Here is an 18,971-nt window from a genome sequence, read left to right on the forward strand (position 1 = left end):
GGGGGCAGCACAAGAGGACGCAGGAAAGAGCCGACGTCAAGGTCTCCTGCAGGATGTGCCTGTGGGACATTTAAGATATTTATGGTGACTACTTTCCTTACACTGCTTAGAGGACAATCCCTTCTTGTTTGCTCCTGAATCCTTGGTTTTGTCTTAATTTTTGTATAATTTTATGTTATTGTAGGAAGACATGGAATCAAAAAAGGGTCAGCAACTCCCGGGAAGAGGGTCCAGGCCATAGGACATTCTTTCCTACTAAGGAAGGGTTGGCCAAACGGACAAACACTTGCCAAACACCTGACCTTTAAGAGTCTCCTTCCTTTGCCTATGGGCCTTGGGGAGCTTAACGGCCACTGAGATTCATTCACTGGGGGAAGAAACGCATCAACGCATTCGTTTTTAGGTAAGTGATGCCAAGTTTGCTGGCGCTGAAAACAGTTCTAGATATAAAATGCACTTTGTTTTCCAGGGTATTACCACTCTCCGGCAGTCAGAAGATTTCACAACGGGCCAGATATTTCTGTGTGTGAGCGAGTGTGTGCGTGAGCGTGTGTGTGTGATTTCTTTCTTGCTCGGTTTCCAAAGCCCTGGCTGTATTCACAGTCTTCCAGAAGATCGGTGTTAGGTCACAAGCCCAGTGTGAACCGTTACCTCTAGACAGCAGAGTTTTATCTGGCACGGAAAACTCACTGGTGGGTTTTCTAGATACATGTTTATTTGCAGTTCAAAGACAAAATAGAAAACTCCAGAGTGGAAAACGCTACCTTTTCGTTCACACTCTTTTAATCCCTCCGTCCCCATAAAATAAACTTTCTGAAGTGTAAGCAGTGGGAAATAATGTAAACTCTGCAGAAACGGAAAATAAATTAGTTTCTTTCAAACTCAGTGGAGGTCTCTTTACCGGACAGCGAGCTTGGTTGCACACAGAATTTGGTCTTGAACAAAGAATAAATGTTTGGCCTATTTCCCCATTGCTCCCGCGTTACGTAAGAGGCATATTTCAAATTCACTTTCTTCTCCAACGGCAGCAAAAAGGCAAAGAGTAGTCTGTTTCGTGAGCCTGGAAGACAAAAACATGTTTCCGGGGGTTTAAGAACAGCTTTTTACCCTGTGGTGTTAAACTGTTACTAGGGCTCTAAAAAGCTGGAAACTGAAAGAAAATTCGACAGCCGATAAGGGATTCTTTTCACAAGACGAGGCCGGGATCCCTGTCTGGAGTCTTTTTACTTAAGAGCCGTGGAGAAGCCCAGGGTGTGCGACCGGGACCACGCACACTGCAGGCAGTGAGCCGAGCCCTGAGAAGATCAGGCAGAAATTCCAAAATTCTAAATTTGGGCTCTACAGTCTCTAGGATCCTGCTGAGTGAGAACGCTCGGGATTTTAGAGATTTTAGATTAGGAATCCTGTCGCCTTGGACTTCGGTTTCTCTTACGGTCAGCACAGAAAGCGAGGTCTGAAATTGCATTTAGGGCGCAAATGGAAGGGAGAAGGTCCAGACCTTCTTACTAATGTCAGAGCTTTCTCGTTTCCTCTCAAAGAATCTTAAGACTCGGACGCGGCCGGAACCTGCCATTAGCTCGAAAGAGAAGTGGTCCAGCTGCATTTTACAAAGAACAAACACATCCCCGAGTTCCAGAAAACACGTGGTCACCACTGCAGCAGGGACTGTAAAGGCGGGTGTTGGGCCTTTACTCTGAATGTGCGCATGGAGGAGTCGATCTGTGGGGCCAGGAGTTCACACTGGGCGGGAGTACATCGAGTCGGCCTCCCACCGACGAGGGAGGGCTCTGGAGCCGGAAAGGATGCTGGCTTAGCTTCAGAACCCAAGGCAGGGATGAAGACAGGACACCGGGAACTTGGGATAGTCCCCGAGCATCTGATTCAAGTCAGGGAAGTACACAGAAAACAGACACCCGGCAAGCATAATCATCATTAACAAAAAAATATTTTTTGCGGTGAGGAAGGGAGGTGTTTGCCTGGTGCGAACCGCACCCGCGCCCCCCCCCCCCCACCTTAGAGAGGTGGCTGGTTTCATTCAGTGGCTCTGGTTCTCCCTGACCTGAGGCTCCTAGAGGCCTGTGGAGGAAGGGGGGTGGGGGGCTTTGTGGACTGGAAATAACCCAGGGAGGGCAAGTCTGGAAAGAGCTTCTAAACCTGTGCGTGCTGAAAGACCAGCTGATTAGCCGCGTGACCTTAGTATCCAGTGGTTTAGTGTTTAAAGGGGCCTAGAGTATGTGGTTCCAGGTCTTAAGAAAAGGCAGAATGTTGGCAGAAGTACAGAAAGTCTGAATATAGATTTTACGAATTGGAAAAGCAATCGCTACAGTGAGAATTCAAAAAGGAATCAGCTGTTCATTGTTACCCAGTTACTCAGGGAAAAAAAAAAATTCAGAATTTTATGAAGACAGAACATATGAAACATTCTATCTTGGTATGGGACTGATAAGAAACCAAAGCACGCCCAAACAAGTTTCTTCTTCTTTTTGGGGGTGGGGTGGGGGAGGGGGTGAGTGAGCGAGAGAGTGTGCGAGTGGGCGGAGGGACAGAGGGAGAGAGGATGTTAACCAGGCTCCACACCCAGTGTGAAGCCCAACTTGGGGCTCGATCTCACGACCCTGAGATCATCACCTGAGCCCAAATCCGGTCGATGCTTAACTGACTGAACCACCCACCCATCTCCAAAAAAGTTTCTTTAAAAGGGAGTTAAGAACTTCCCACCTATTAAGCTTCCAAATATTCCATTTTAGTTAGACAGATGTCAGTGAGATGGTAAAGATGGCATCGCTGATGCCGTCCCCACCATCTTTTATTCAAGTGGCCTGGGCTTCCAACTGCATACTCCAAGGATGGCCCGGACGACACACTCACTGACCTCTTTCTTGGAGCATAATTGTGATCAGTGGTTTTTGAGTGGTTCCTTGAAAAGATAGTTTCAGTGAGCCCCGACTGTTGTTTGTAAGTGACGAATCACTGAATTCGACTCCAGAAACCTACATTGCATTGTATGTTCCCTAAATAAAAGTTGAATTAAAAAAAAAAAAAGGATCCAAAGCATAGAGCCCAGGTGCTACCCTCGGGAGCCCCGAAACCTTGTGGTTTATAGACTGGGGATGACAAACCCTGCCCAGGGAGGTCTGCGGCAGCAACCGCACTCAAGATGAATTTATGATTATTTAATATCATTGAACATTCCTGCTCTGAAGGCAGCTGTTTAGGGAGAAATGAGCAGGTATGACATTCTTTTTTGCATGTGCAATTCTAGAAAAAACCTTCTTGGTCAATAACGAACATCCAGAGGAGGGCTAGAGTCAGTCTGATGCTGGACTCTAGCCAACCACACTTGGGGACAAAGGGAGTATGTGAATTCTTCAGGAAATCTACCGGACTTTATAGTGTCTGCCTGGAGCCCGCTGAGACTCAGATATAGGGTAAAGGTTCAGAATGAGATACCAAAAGGGGAGGGGAAAAAATCCAGTCCAAGTCCAGTCGTCTTCAAACAAAAGACTAAAGAGTATTGTGGCAGGGTCCGATTCATTGGGACAAACGATGTATTTTAATTAGTTGCATTTGGTGCCGTGGAGAAGAGGGAATCAGGCCCTTCTTCTGACAACACTGAAGGCACCAGAGGGGAGCCCCGGAAAGGAGCAAGAGCTCAACTCTGGGGACTTCTTGGCATCTCCTGTTCATATGGAGCCTCACGTGATTTCCTAGGGGTGAGGTGAGCAGGAGAGGAGAGGACGGGGAAGGAGAGCAACAGTGGTCAGCAGACGTCAGTCTTCCATGGGGCAGACGGCAGCAGGGGCCATGAAGAGTAGCGAGCGTGCTTCTTCCAGCCGAGTGCATGGAAAGATCTGGAGTCCGACCGCCACCGGAGCAGAGCAACCAACCAGACATTTCCTCTCCCGATGCCCAAATCTGTCCCAGTTGATTGTCACCTGAACGTTCACGTTTTTATATTTGGTACTTTTAACAGCCATCGACCTTCGATGTCAGTAGAGGTGGTCCCTGACTGGCACGTGCATGAGGGCACAGGAAACAGAGAGGCTGTCTGTGGGGTCATTATACGGAGGAGTTCCGGGGGCGCCTGGGTAGCTCAGTCGTTAATCCCTCAGGTCATGATCCTCGGGTCCTGGGATCGAGGCCCGCATCGGGCTCCTTGGTCAGTGGGGAGTCTGCTTCTCTCCCTGCCTCTGTCTCTCCCCCTGCTTGTGCTCTTTTGCTCTCTCTCTCATATAAATAAATAAAATCTTAAAAAAAAAAAAACAGAAACAACAACAAAGAGTATATCAAGGAGTCCCTGAGAAGGAATGTTTGCTTTGTACAGTGGTGTTCTCCTGTGACACCAGATCTGTTTTCAGGGGTGCAAGCAAGGGTCAAGTGATGGTTTTTGAACCACTGCCCAGCGAACCTAGAAACGGCATTGGGCAGCTCACGAGAGGAGCCTTGGAGGAGTGAGTGGGAAGGGAGAATGACATTCAGTGAGAAGGTTCAGTGAGAGGCAGCCCTGTTATAAAAGAGCTTGGACAAAGTCATCGCTTTTAATACCCAAATAACTGTCTTTTGTTAGAAAAAAAAAATCACCCGGTGACCCCCAAATTACGGGTCTGCTCAAATAACTGGTTGGCATCTTCTAGAACAGGCCAAAGTTCCCTCACTCTGTGACTGAGACGCAGAGGGCATCCTTTGGCTTGGCCATAAAGACGGGTGAGTGAGTGAGCAGATCCCGGAGGAGCCTGGGCGTTCAGGTCTATCAGCTGTGCAGCGGGAGCACGCTGCTGGCCTCCCTGGGCCAGAGTTTTCGTGGCGCCGAAATAAACTGCTCACCTCGCTGGGCTGATGCCTGCATGACATGCGACAGGGACGGCGAAGCGACCCGTGCCAGCCATGGAAGGGGCGGCGGGGCGGAGCAGGGGAAAGAGCCCTGCGGTCCTGTGGGTCCTGTGGGTGGGGGCCACTTACTCAGCTACCCGCTCTCAGCGCGCAGGGGAAGTGCCTGCCTCCAGGGGGCGCTGTGACCACCCAGGCGAGGGGCTTAGCACCCAGCCGGGCACCGGCGATCTGCACAGGCCAACCTCCTGGCCTCCAGCCCTTGCTCCAGCTTTCAGTAAACCCCGAGGGAACACGAGCCTAAGGATCTAAGTGTCTGTGACAGCAAAGCGAAGGACGTGTCCCTGGGAGTCACCCAAGCCTTAACTGCAATGATTAAGGCATTAATTGGGTTTTTAGCACCTTCTTGGAGGACAGATGAAGATGGACCCCAAGGGTGGGAAAGTCCCGTCCGTGAGAGGCGAGGGACGACACACACTTGTTCTGGGGAGAAGTGACACACGGCAGCAGCAGAGCATGACGGGTTCTTGACGTGAAGCACACAGTGCCATCCAAAGACCAAATGACACCATCATCCAGGCTCCCGTCCACAGGCTTCTTGGGTAAATCAGTCCCCCTGGGTTCCTTTGGTGGAGTTTTCTTTTTCTGAACTGACACAGATATGAACCGTGGCTGCGGTTCAAAGTAAACAAAGCCCCCGCTCCTCGGTGACAAACACATACAGTCACCACCAAACACCAGACACCGACACCAGACACTTCTGCACCTGGGGTTAATGTGATTTCACAGAGGTCGGGTCGCTACCTTTCTCATCACAGCTGAGTTCTTCGGCGTTTGTTAGTAACAAAGACTCACAGAAGAAGAAAGCCATGTCCCCGCCTTGACTCCTGGTCATGAAGCCAACAAAAGCGAGAATCCCGTCTGCCTGGCTCAGGCAACCGGAGAAAACGGTCTTCAGGTCAAGTCAGCTCGTCAGGCAGGCCCGCGGGGTGCCGGCAGCAGGGAGGGGTGCGGGGCTTGGGAACAGCGACAGGAGTGAGCGCGGAGACTGCACGGGGGCCGTTTGGGAAAAGGAATGTGGCTTGAGAACACGGTGAGGACACGTTTGATGTATGGGATGAAGGAAAGCAGCCTCGAGCCTTGACAACTGCTGACGGGGAGGCTTCCAGGCGGCGCGACCCGGGAGGCTGGCCGTTTCTCTTCAGGAAGGGAAGCGAGGACAGGAGCCGGCAGGTGTGGCGCAGGACCGAGGGGGAGACAGGCGTAAGACCAGGGACCCCCACTGCTCGGGGCTGCTTACGGGAGCTCCAAGTTGAGCCCAGTCCCCTTATGCTGTGTGGACCCCGAGAGGTCAAGGGGTCTCATTTCTGCTGCTCTGTCCTTCCTATGGCTCACTGGGCCCTCTGTGTTAGAGGACCTGCCCCGTCTCCATGTGTCTGTCCGGTGGTTTAAGAGCCGAGTGTCCCTGTCATTTCTCCGCTGAGTGTTATGGGTTAGATTGTCCCCGACTAGATAGGCCGAAGTCCTGACCCCCAAAACCGAAGCCAGCTAAGGTCTCTGTGGATGCCACTGAGTGGAGATGAGGTCGGTGAGGTGGGCCCTGATTCCATGAGACAGGAGCCCACGGGAAGACAGTGACACTCGGGGAGTGGGCCTCGGCCGCGCAGGCAGAGACGGAGCGGTGTGGCTTCAGCGGAGGGACGTCGAGGGTTACTGGCAGCTTCCAGGAGGGAGAAGAGGCTGGTGCGGAATCTGCCAGAGTCTCAGAGGGGCCAGGGCTAGGCTGTCACCTTGACTCCGGATGTCTAGCCTCCAAGAGCACGGGAGAAGCCACTCCTGTAGTTCTGAGCTGTCCTGTCGTGCGACGTGGTGACAGCAGCCCTACAGGGAAGGAACGCACCCCGATGCCTCCGTCAGGGGAGTCTGTCTCTGTGCCGAGAGAGGGGTGGTCGGAAGCTTGAGTTTGGCGTTTAAAACGACCGCAGACACAGCAGTCCCCTGCGGGGGCGGATTCCCTTCCTCCGCTTTGGTGCGGTCTGGAGCACACAGGCCTCCTGATGCAGGGTTAGAAGGTCAACAGCAGCCTCGGGCTCTGTCATGCGCCTACGTCACTGCCCTCACGTCACCTCCTCACGCAGCCAGAGTCATTTTATCATCTTCATCACATGAGGAAGGGCGAGGGCAGGACAATAAGGTATTTTGAGAGATGGAGAGAGGAGCACATGCGTCAACTTCGATTCCAGCACTCTGTTCCGGTGACTCTGTTACTAGCAGCTGTGGCGGGTAAGCTCTTACTGTGCCTCATTTGTCAATGAAACTCGAGCACATGCGAGCCCGCGCCCGCGACAGCACGTCATACCCGGTGTGCGGTGCTGTCCGTGGTCGCAGGTGTCCACTGTGGGCCACGACGGGGGTTGTGTGCCTTATAGTATAGCCACGTGAGTAAGGACGGGCACTCTACCAGCTTTAATTCTGGAAATATTCTTTTTATGAGTTTACAGTATTCCTTTTTTTTTTTTTTTTAAGATTTTATATATTTATTTGAGACAGAGAGAAAGCAAGAGATAGAGCATGAGCGGAGGGAGAAGCACACTCCCGGCTGAGCAGGAGCCCAACTTGGGGCTTGATCCCAGCACCCTGGGATCGTGACCTGAGCTGAAGGCAGATGCTTAACTGACTGAGCCACCAGGCACCCCTATAAGGTTCCTTTTTTTGTGGCAAGAGATGCCTTAAATAAATCTATACCCAGAGGGGACATAATGTGACTTGCGCTGGATAGGAGCCCATCTAACTGCATATCCACCTCTAGGGGTGGCCCAAGCTGCAGGCTCTTATTACGTAGGAATTCACAGTAACCAAGTCAGGAGACCACTTATCAGACCGCGTTTTGTAGTACATATTAGAAAACCCAAACAAAATAAAACTAAAAAGTATTTGGGGGTGGGGGAGAAAAAGCCAGTAGAAAGCACAGCAGCCTACCTGAGTCAGGTCCTGCAGAAGCTGGGTTCACTTAGAACAAGCCTTTCACTTGTTCGGTTTCCGTATCAAGATCTATATCATAGAAGCAGGGCCGGGTCGGCAGTCCCGGCATGGTGCTCATCTAGGGGAGAAAAGAGAACACGCTCTCTTAGCAGATGGTACAAAGCGATCACTCTGAACACAGAACACAGAATGGCCAGAATTCCCTACGTGACTCAACGCTGCCGCCCGTACCTTTAGGTCCCGTACACCTGTACTCTTTTTTTTTTTTTTTTTTAAAGATCTTATTTATTTATTTGACAGACAGAGATCACAAGTAGGCAGAGCAGCAGGCAGAGAGGGGGAGGCAGGCTCCCTGGTGAGCAGAGAACCTGATGCGGGGCTCGGTCCCAGGACCCTGAGATCATGACCTGAGCGGAAGGCAGAGGCTTTAACCCACTGAGCCACCCAGGCGCCCCCACCTGTACTCTTTAAATTTGCCACCTGCTATTTCAATCTTTGTTCAGGAAATGGAATAGCAGAGGCAGATGTCCGCCTCCTGGAAACGGAGGCCACTTCCCTCCCCCCATGGCCCCACAGCACATCGCCGTGATGCTGGTTTCCAAACCCTTTCTAAATCACATCCTTAAAAAAGTTGAGCCCCTTCAGATGAAGGGGCCAGTGGGAGAGGGTGAAGCAAACAACAGCTTCCTCCTCACCCCCAAGACACGTTTTTGTAAAACCTACAACTTGTGGAGGGCAGCTGGGAAACCTAAGACCAGTAACTGAGGTTTACTACACACCAGACGCTGGGCCAAGTTTCCCTTTTTGGACCCTCCCAACAGCCCTGTGAGGTAGGCACTTTCCTTATTTCCACGCCACAAGGAAGGACGCCAAGGTTTACGGAGGCTAAGCCACTTGTCCAAGGTCACACGTGATTAGCCGCAAGATGGGAAACTGGACTCCAGGCCCATAACCTCAGATGACTCATTGAACCGCCACCACGGCCGCCAGGCCGCTCTGTGGGTTTGTGGGTTTTACACGGCTAATTTAGTTAAGTCCCCGGCCACGCTGAGAAGTAGGTACTGACTTCAGCCCCACTTTCCGGAGAGGACAGAGGGTATTCAGGCACAAAGGCAGGGGCTCGAGGACATCCAGTGAGTCAGTGGGGGACACAGGATTAAACCCAGGCCCTCGCTCCTCTCGGCTTTGCCACACTCTGTCCAGATCAGGGTTTGGCGAAGTGCGTCTCTGCCCCCTTGCACCAGCAACCCTTGGCATCCTGGGGAAAACTGCTGACTCCCTGGGTGACTCACACGCTAAAACACGGACTAGGACCTAGATTGTGAGGCTCCTGGATGATCTACTCCTTATTATTTCAGTTTTTCCTACTATGCTTTAATATTGCACTTTTCACAGAAAGGATGCTCGGAAAGCAGTGCTGCACGCAGTCCTGTGGAGGAGAGACACCTGGGACTGTGCTTGGCTTTGCTCTTTGAGGATGACGTGCTGTGTCTTGCAAAACTCCTGCCCGTCCCGGCCGGAGACCAATCTAGAGAGCTGAGGCTGTGTAACAGCCCACACTTACACCTCCACGGTCCACCCATGTCTTCCCGCCTGGCAACAGAGCTCAGCTCTCTCACTTGTTTGGGCGCTGACTTGGCGTCTCCCCCTCTGCCATGCGCCACCCCCCACAACCCCTGTCCGTGATGCTGCCAGCCTCTTGCTGCTCGTACATGGGTCTGTGGACCAGGAGCGTCGACATCACTGGGAGCCTCTTTGAAACCTCAAATCTCAGAACCCGTCTCAGGCCGGCTGAATCAGAATCTGCAATTTCAGCGACACCCCTGTGATGCGTGTGCGTGTAACCATTCGGGAAGCATTGCTTGGACGTGGCCGGGGAGGCCTCCTTTTGCACTGGGAAGGGGGCTCCCCCTGGTAGAAGCAGTGAAGAGGGAGGGGCCCGGAAACACCTGCTGCACCTGACAGCCGTGCACCCGTTGGCCTGGCTAACCCCCTGCTCCCCGAGAGTGCGGTGAGGGGGCCACGGGGCACGCTCCCCGTGCGGCTCAATGTACTGACACCGTGCTGCACGGTGGCGAGCTCCTGTCTTATACCTGTGCGGGATTGCGCTTTAGGTATGTTGCGGGCTGAAAAGGCTTCTTAGGCTGGCCTGGAATACGGCTACCATTCACAACAGGTCTTGGAGAAAACGTGTTCTGCATTCTGAACAAGTAGCTGCAATAAAGTTTTGGCACACCGCCTGCTCCCTGTGTTTTCAAACTCCACTGATATGGACGGCGATGTGTCCTTGTTAAGTTTCTGTTCCTGGCAGAGCAGTACTATTCTTCTCTGGTTGCTACAGTGGCTGTACATATTCAGAAGGACCCCAGGGAGAAACCCAGGCTCACTCCGCTGGAAAAGGACACCAAACACAGAGGCCACTGGTGGCAACAGTTGCTACTTGTTGCCAGTCGTCCGTGTCCATGTCCCCATAGGAACTTCATAGCCATTTTCCTGCCTACCTTCACTCCAGCGTGGGCCCTTGGTGATGCCTTCCCAATGTGTGCAGGCATGTGGATCTGGGCAAAGGAACTAGCAGTTTATAGCTGAAGAAATGACTGATCATTTTCAGCCACAGTGATGCTGCCCCATCCCGTGAATCAACTCTGGAGGTCAAAGGCACATTTAGTCCTAAGAATGTCACCCAGACTTTGCTGCTTTGCTGACCGCCAAGCTACTGGGCCCAGAGCAGACTTCAGTGGGAGGCAGGCCTGCACCCACACATGGTGAGAAGGCCCAGGAAGAACCCTGTGCAGCGCGGCCCACCCGACCGAAGCCACAGTGGCGGCTTCTGCTGGAGGGAACACAACTCCACTGCCTGCTCGTCTGTGCTCTTTTCCTTGACGTGAAAATTCAGCACTTCCTCATTAACTTTTTTAGCTGATATCAGCAGAACAGAGGCTGGCAAAGGGAGAGTGCGGCTCATGCTGTTCCTGGCACTGGCCTACTGGCTGCAGTGAAGCCGAGCACGCATCTTTTTGGTCATTCCGATGCTTTCAGAGCAAAACGGGGAACAAAAAGGAGCCACGATATTAAATGCTGGGAGGTGTGAAATGTGTTTCCTCTATTTTCAATCCATTTCTCTCAGGGGAAAAGAAGTTCAATCAGAAGACTCCTGTGTTCCTTTCCAATTACGCAATCGTCATTTCCAAGAATCAGGACCAGCAACACAGACAGGAAGGCACACTGCTGAAGAGACAAGGGACTCCCTGCCCCATGGACCGAGAGCTATTCCCCGGGAAATCTACCTTTAAAATAAAACTTCTCCTGCTGAGCAGACACAATATGGAATGATGTTAATGAGACCTAATGCACTCACATCAAATTCTCTCCCAGTAAAAAACTCTGTTATCAAGGGCTTGTGGCCCCAGACAAGAGTCAGAACTGTAGTATGGGAAAGAAAGAATTTGGACAGCCCTTGGGAGTTGACCTCTGGCCCCTCGCCTGGGGTCAGAGGTGATCTGTGTTGACTTTATTTGTGCGTCCTCTAAGAAGGCCCCCGGCTTAAAATAACGGGGGAGCCACTAAATTGTACTTACTTGTCACGCTGCATTAATGGATTCTTTTACAAAGGCTGAAAAACATGAGCTTTTGCCCTTCATGACCCCAATTTTAACTACAACAAAGCTTCCAAATCCTTACTGATTTTGGGCTAAGCTTATTTGGTAGAAACGACGAGTTCTATGATATAAACATATGTTAAACCTAAAGAGAAAATACTCATATCCTTAAAAGTAGCCACTGTAAGTCAAAGAATATTCTCGGCATGAGTAGAAAAATGACTACAAATTCTGTTACTTGAAGTGATAGAATTGTTAAGTTCTACTTAACCAATATATCGTTGTAGTTTTGTTGTGTCTACGCAATTTTTTGACTTCTCCTTAAATCTACTACTTTTCATACTGAATAAATCACCCAGTTTCATTTTGGTTTAGAAAGAAGCACTTTTACTCACAACTATTTATTTTATTCTTGTAGCTTATAATTCGGGGCGGAATCCCTTCTACATACTTCTTCCCTTCCTCCAAGAGATGACAGAGCATGGTTGGTAAATATCATGTTGGCGCAAAAATTTAAGAATTGAATGCAATGGTTAACTACCATGGTTAACTACATTATGATATAACTTAAATAAAAAGATTCTTATGAAATAATAACTCAAAAATGTAAATTCCTTATTCAGCCGAAGTATTTTCTGAGCTGTAACTGTAGTGTCCTCTGCTTCTCAACCTTTTGGCTAAGATCAAGTTTAAAGACAGTGCCTGGCAATATCAAGCCTCAATAATTACTTTTAAAAATAGTAATTAGGAAATTAGGATAATGAGTGAATTAGGAAACAAGCAAAAAGAAATGTTCTTGAGGATGGGGTTTTTTCTTTGTTTCTTCCCTTTGTCTTTGAATATGAAATAAGCTACTCTAGGATGAAGTGTAAGGAAAAAATGGTAGAGTGTAGACGTCCAGTGACTGAAAGAGAGGGGTATGAAAAATCACTCTAATAAAGACAGATATTGCTGCTACCACTGGAATTTCCATTTGCCTGACTTGGTGGAGATGGATGCTCTGGGATTTTTTTCCTGGGCTTTTAGGTAACATTCACCTGCACAGCTCGACCACATTCCAAACGTGATCTCTGGTTTAGTGGCTAGCAATACTCTGAGATCGCGGGGTTGTGTCCTGCTGGGGGCCCATGAGGTCCTGTTCCTGTGTGAAGGGATGAGGTGTGTTCCATTCAACTCAGCAACCTGCGCTGAGAGCTCACTATGGGGACACCAAGGTGACCAGGACCTGGTCCTCACTTCCAGATGGACAGACCGATAAAGCAGACCACTGGGCTATTTGGACCAAGTCACCTTACTTCTTAGTTAAAAAAATTTTTTTTCATTCTATGATTTTTATATAAAAAGAATTTTGTGTAATAAATTCTTAACGTATGACTTTCTAAGACGTAAGTCATGTTCGGTTACTCTAAACATTACCATACTGTGCTCACATATCGTGCCAGGATTACACAGCTGAGATTACTCTGATTTATATCCGTGGCCTTGAACGAAAGAATGAGCAAGCACAGTTATTTTCCTCATCTTTTGTGAGGGGCGATTATCACTTTCTTTTAGGAGTAGGAAGTTAGTCCCTAACTTTTCTTTCCATTTTTAAAAATCTACTTAAAAAATATTTTAAACATAAAAGTAAAAAACAAAACAAAACAGTAGAAGTAAAAGGCAAAGTCCTCCTGTCCTCATATGCTCCCAGACAGAAGTCCTGTAGACACTTTCTTGTGTCAACTCCTGGGTTAAGTGTCTCTTCCTATTCACCACACGTGTCTCTACAATGTATACTTCTATCATTTGGTACAGAAATCGGATAATGCCTCATGGACAATTCTGAAATGTGATTTTCAGGGAGATTAACACTGAAAAGAGGTAACTGGTGAAATTCCGCCCAAACAAGGGAATGTTCACTGGAGTGTACGAGGCAAGAGCTGTCACTAACACATTCGATGCCTGAAGTCTACGGGCCTGACTTCTGGAAAAGGAGAGATGGCAGGAGTCCTTTTAGAGAGAAACAAAGATACACGTGACGCAGGGTCTGACCGACCAGACATACACAAAGGAAACGAAGAAATTCTGCAACATTTCTGCAGTGCCTCTGGCGTCAGCTACAAAGTTCACATTACAAAGGACTAAGAGTTTGAGTTGAAAGGCTTTGAGAAGTCTCCCCCAACTCCAGCATTTTTTCCTGTATTTGTTCTGACTGCAAGGATAGCATTCCTTAGTCAGCTTTCTGTCTGTGGTTATCGGGGGAATGGCCTCACGCTGGCTTGCTCAGTAACACAACGTCCTTCCAGTCCCCGTGCCCGGAAGCTCAGAGGTGGCCATGGAAGGCTTGGCTGGGTCCTGCAGCCTCCCAGGTTTCTTGCCCCTGTCCTCTGGGTGTTGGCCTCATTCTCAGGCTTCCTGCTGTGTGGGCAGCTCTAGGCCAAAGACTCATACCCCAAAACATCCACGCAAGTAAAAATGTCTTTTTTTTTTTTTCTGGATTCGTTTATTTATCAATTTTCAAATTAGTGACTTGGTGCCCTGACAACGCTAATGGTGACACCTGTGATGTCATGCACATTAGCACTTAACACGCATCATATCCCATGTACTTCCTAAGACCCTACAAGGCCGGTGGAGCCCTGCGGCCCCTTACCCCCACTTTGGACATTAGGAAAACAAGACATGTAAACGCATAATAAGGTGCCTCAAGTCCGGCAGCCCAGACGTGCTGGGAGTTGGAATTCAAAGGCAGAGTGACTCCTGAGGCCCAACCCTACCCATGACCGTAAACACAGAGCACTAAGCCCCCTTCTATCCTGGCACTGAGTTCCTTGCCCCTTGGTGGCGGCAGGTGCGCCGCACGGCTGAAACCGCACCAGGAACACCCGGGAGCCGCTGCTGTGATGGAAACCGACCAGTCCTGCCGAGCTACTGACTTCTCAGCTACCGCATTCAGGTAAGTAAAGGTACCTGTAAAGTAAACTCAGCTACTTTACAACTTTCGCCTAGATTCTTTTTAAACCATAACAATTTATTTAAGGACATGTTACACGGCTTACGCTTGCGGTAGTATCCTTCCAAATTACATTTTAAAAATCTAGTCAGAGCGGTTAGCAGTGAGGAAATCACATCCTTATGGCTGTTAAAAAACATCTCCAAAATGACACACATACAATAATGCCAAGAGTTTTCTTCTTCTTCTTTTTTTTTCCTCAAGATTTTATTTATTTATTTGATAGAGATCACAAGCAGGCAGAGAGAGAGAGGGGGAAGCAGGCTCCCTGCTGAGCAGAGAGCCCGATGTGGGGCTCGATCCCAGGACCCTGAGATCATGACCTGAGCCGAAGGCAGAGGCTTAACCCCCTGAGCCACCCAGGGGCCCTAAGAGGTTTTTTTTCCTTAAAAACAACAGGCTTGCTACTGTTTAAAGATCATCTGTGAGACGTGGATTATGTAATCCCCTCTGAAAAGTGTAATCCACTGGAATAAATGAAGAGCCACATCAACTTTTACTTAAAAATTTCAGGGAAACTATTTCATAACTATGTCTGGAATTTGTTCTGGTAACTAATTTTAGCTGGACGGCAAAATCTAAAATAGACAAATCTAAAGCTAAATGTGGATCAACCGGTCGGTTTCCCCGTCACTTGCAAGACATCGTTTTTATCCATTACCAAAAAGATCTGTGAAAACCACCATTACACGGGTACAGCAATGGCCTCTAGACAGTTGTGCGGCCTCCCGTGGGGCCCATGAGGACGGCCATCCTTGGTGGCAAGGCTCTCAGTGGCAGTCGGGGGAGTAGCAGTGACCCACTCAAGACCGGGGTGTGGTGGGAAGGGCTCCATGCTTGTAGGACTTGTGGGTTCTAGGAGTGAGTTACTTCACTGAGCCTTGGTTCTTTATTCGGAAATACAGTCTGAGAATCAAAATATCTACGTTACAGGGTCTATTTCAAGACTCAGACCAGATAAGGGAAGGACCCTAGTTTACTGCTTCGCACACAATCGATTGCTATTGTCATTTTATTATAGAATGGACAACCGTGACTGTCTCCTGATGTGAGTGTGTTGTAAGTTATTTATGGTAGACACAGGAGAAGGAAGTTTGAACACTGTTCTGATCTAGGACGAATTATAGATTTCTAAGAAAAAACCGTTCGATGGGTTGGCAAGATTTCCTCCTACCTATTCTGGCTCTGGAAACGATTTTAGAAGCCGGGCTTTCTGGTCTTCCTACTTATGATAATCAAATATAAAGCTAACCCCACAACAGTCCGGCCCTGAAGTACGCAAGCAAACAGGGACTGCTCTTACTGAGGACAAATCTTTTCAAGGAGAAGCCTCTAGAAGCGTGATGATGACTGGACAGCAGGAAGGACTCTCATCTGAGCTGAGTGGTTGGAAACAAGTCCCCTGTGTCTGCGGGGGCGGGGGCACGTCCGGTCCTCAGCCAGCGGACCCCCAGGTGGCCCCACAAGTGGCCAGCCGCGACAACCTCCAGCAGCGCGGGCAAAACAAGCCAACTGAAGCGCGCTTCACCGCTTGGAAACTCGGTATCGAGTCACCCAATTCTGGTTTCTGGGAAGCTCGTCAGCTGAAAACTAAGCCTGATGCTCTGGGCGTGGGTTTCATCCCAAGGTCCTAACGGTCCTCTTTCTTCTGTAACCCACTTAAAGGGGAGAGAAGAGGCAGGGGAAGGGGGGACCAAGGAGGAGGAAGGCAGGTGTCGGGGATGAAAACTGCTTTTACGTAGCTGGTCTGGTCGTTCTCCCCCAGACCTTGTTACAGACAGAGCTAGAACCACCCCGTCATTTAGTCTCTCCCTCTTGTCTTCGCCCGGCCTGACCCCTCCGACCCCCGCGGAGCTCCTCTGCAGGGATAATAAGCTCCTGCAGCAGGGAAACACAGCAGGATGGAGGGAACCTCTGTCCGTTTCTTTAACGGCCCCTTTATGCTGCTCTGGGGACAGAGGCAGAGCGGGGGGTATGGGGAGCCCCCTGGGGAGGAGGGGAGGGATGGGAGCTGTCTCCTCTCAGGCTCTGCCTTGCCCCCTGAATTATTCTAAATACTAGGGTTTGCCCTTGTGCCGCAATTTTTTTTTTTTTTTTTTTGGTAACGTGGCTCCGATCGGATGCTGGCGGGGGACCCAGGAGCTCAGACGGGGTCTCCGTAAGGCATGTGATGGGCTGAATTGTGCCCCCCGCCCCATGTGGTGAAGGCCTCCGCTCCAACAGCACGAGCTGGAGCCACGGCTTTGAGTAAATGAGGTCCTGCGAGCCGGGCCCCGGTCCAATAGCACTGGTGTCCCTGTGAGTGGAAGAGCCACCAGAGACCCACGCACACAGAGGGGCAGCTCTGGAGGACGAGGCTACCCAAAAGCCAAGAAGGGGGGCCTCAGGAGAGACCAACCCTTCCGACACCTCAGCCTTGGACGTCTGGCCTCCAGAGCTGTGAGGGAAAACCTCCTGTTGCTCAAGTCCCCCGGTCCCTGCTACTCTGTGGTGGTGGCCCAAGCGGGCGGACACGCCGTCCTTCTGTGGGTAATTCCTTCCCTCAGCACCCTTTCCCGCAGGTCGACAGAACACGTTTTTCTTCCGTCACTTCCATTTAACATGTTATATCTTTCCTCTGGTTTCTTGAACATATATATGGACTACCATCACAGTAACTGTTCTAATGTCCCTGTCAACTAATGCTATCTTCTGTGTCATTTACAGGCTAATTTTGATTGACTTCTCTCATCAGAGGTTGTATTTTCCTACCTGTTTGGGTGCCTGGTAATTTTGGACTGGCTGTCAGATATTTGATCTTCTTGGATCCTGGATATTTTTGTATTTTTATACTTAGTTCTGGGATACATTTAGTTACTTAGAAACAATTCGATCTTCTGGGATTTTGTTTTACAGTCGTGGTAAAAGTCGGTGGGGCCGGAAATGTATCTGGTCTAGGAATAATCTTTCCCCTACTGAGGCAAGATCCTGCTTAGTATTCTAACCAGGGTCCCCTGATTATGAGGTTAAGGTATAGGAAGTAGGCACCTCTTCCTGGCTGTGTGTGGGAGCCACGCACTGGTCCCTCTAACTCTTTTGGGTGATCCTTTCTCGGCCTTCTCTACACACAGGTGTGTTCACTTGAAAACTCAAGGAGGGACCCTCAGTGGGCCTCTCCCCCTCTCTGTGTCTGTAGTTCTTTCTTCTCTGGTATCTGCCCTGCAAACTCTAGATGCTTTGGTTTCCCTGGACACTCAGCTCCATGACTTCAACTCAGTGAGACAGTTGACATTTTATGGGTTTCCTCTTGATACACAGCACCATGGAACCTCTTCTCCAGGCCACTAGCTGGACTCATCTTGCTTGTTTCCCATTGCTCAGAGATCAAGATCTTTTGCTGCCTGATGTCTGAAGTCTTGTGTGATATTTTCTCAAATACGTCGCCTAGTTTTTTAGTTGTTTCAAATGGAAGGGTAAATCTGGTCCTTCTTTTTCTATCCTCACGAGAATGCAATTTATTTTTAAGACCGTTATATGCCATTGGGTGAGATATTATTGTTATAAATGTTGAGTATGGATTTTACAGGCTGATGGGGATTTTAAAGGTGACTATGACATTACTCACTCAACCTGCAAGGTAAGGTTATTGGAAACATGGTATTTTTACATATAATAACAGAACTGGACTTTAGGATATATAGTCCAAGAACAAAATTATATTAATAATTAAGGTCCAATGGCACAATACAAAGGGCTAAAAATTAAATCACTTTCTTAAACCCAGAGCCAAAATTCCATTCATTTATCAACATGTAAAATAAATACAGGTATTCTCTGTGTGTGTGTATGTGTGTTAAAAGTTTGCAGTCTTGGGGCGCCTAGGTGGCTCAGTGGGTTAAAGCCTCTGCCTTCGGCTCAGGTCATGATCCCAGGGTCCTGGGATCGAGCCCTGCGACAGGCTCTCTGCTCAGCAGGGAGCCTGCTTCCTCCTCTCTCTCTCTGCCTGCCTCTCGGCCTACTTGTGATCTCCGTCTGTCAAATAAATAAAATAAAAAATCTTCAAGAAAAGTTTGAAAAAAAGTTTGCAGTCTTTAAAAAGGAACACGAGAAATTCTATACTTATAATGCACATTTGTATGTGTCCTTTTTAAAAAGCAAATTATAGAAATGATTAGAAATAAAGCAATATACTTTTACATTTAAGTTTACACACTGAAAACCAATATTAAAAGAAAAGGATTCTTTAGTTACTGTTGAGTTATCCACTTCTCTCAGTCGGAATAAGCTGGTTTTCTCTGAACTTTTCTTTTTTTGGCAAGGCAGCTCCTTACCTCATTGTGTCTGCTACTGACACAAGCAGCAAGAGCCATCTGAAGTTCAGTGTGCCTCGGGTCCGCTGGCCTCTCAGTGACTTGGTGAATGAAAGCTTCTCATGATGGCACATTCTCAAATAAATCTGTGCCTCAGCCATTTGACATGTGTCTGAGTAATTCACTAGCACGTTCAAGTACAGTGATACCGTCAGCCCGTTAGCTACCTTCTCAGAGAAACCACACCAATAAAGCCTGGATTTTTCATATACATACATATAC

General features: G+C 49.0%; 1 protein-coding gene across 1 annotated transcript in view; it reads right to left on the reverse strand.

Moving 5' to 3' along the window:
- Positions 1–692: 692 nt before the first annotated feature.
- MTHFD1L (methylenetetrahydrofolate dehydrogenase (NADP+ dependent) 1 like) overlaps positions 693–18,971 on the reverse strand; it is a gene marked incomplete at its 5' end in the record, with an annotated part of 183,587 nt that continues 165,308 nt past the window's right edge. The window contains 2 exons of the mRNA XM_080805521.1: positions 693–1,060; positions 7,807–7,927. Of these exons, the coding sequence (XP_080661647.1) occupies positions 7,838–7,927 (90 nt within the window). The 3' untranslated portion in view covers positions 693–1,060; positions 7,807–7,837. The remainder of the gene's footprint in view (positions 1,061–7,806; positions 7,928–18,971) is intronic.

This window comes from Martes martes (genome assembly GCF_963455335.1).
Source record: "Martes martes genome assembly, chromosome: 6".
Taxonomy (NCBI): domain Eukaryota; kingdom Metazoa; phylum Chordata; class Mammalia; order Carnivora; family Mustelidae; genus Martes; species Martes martes.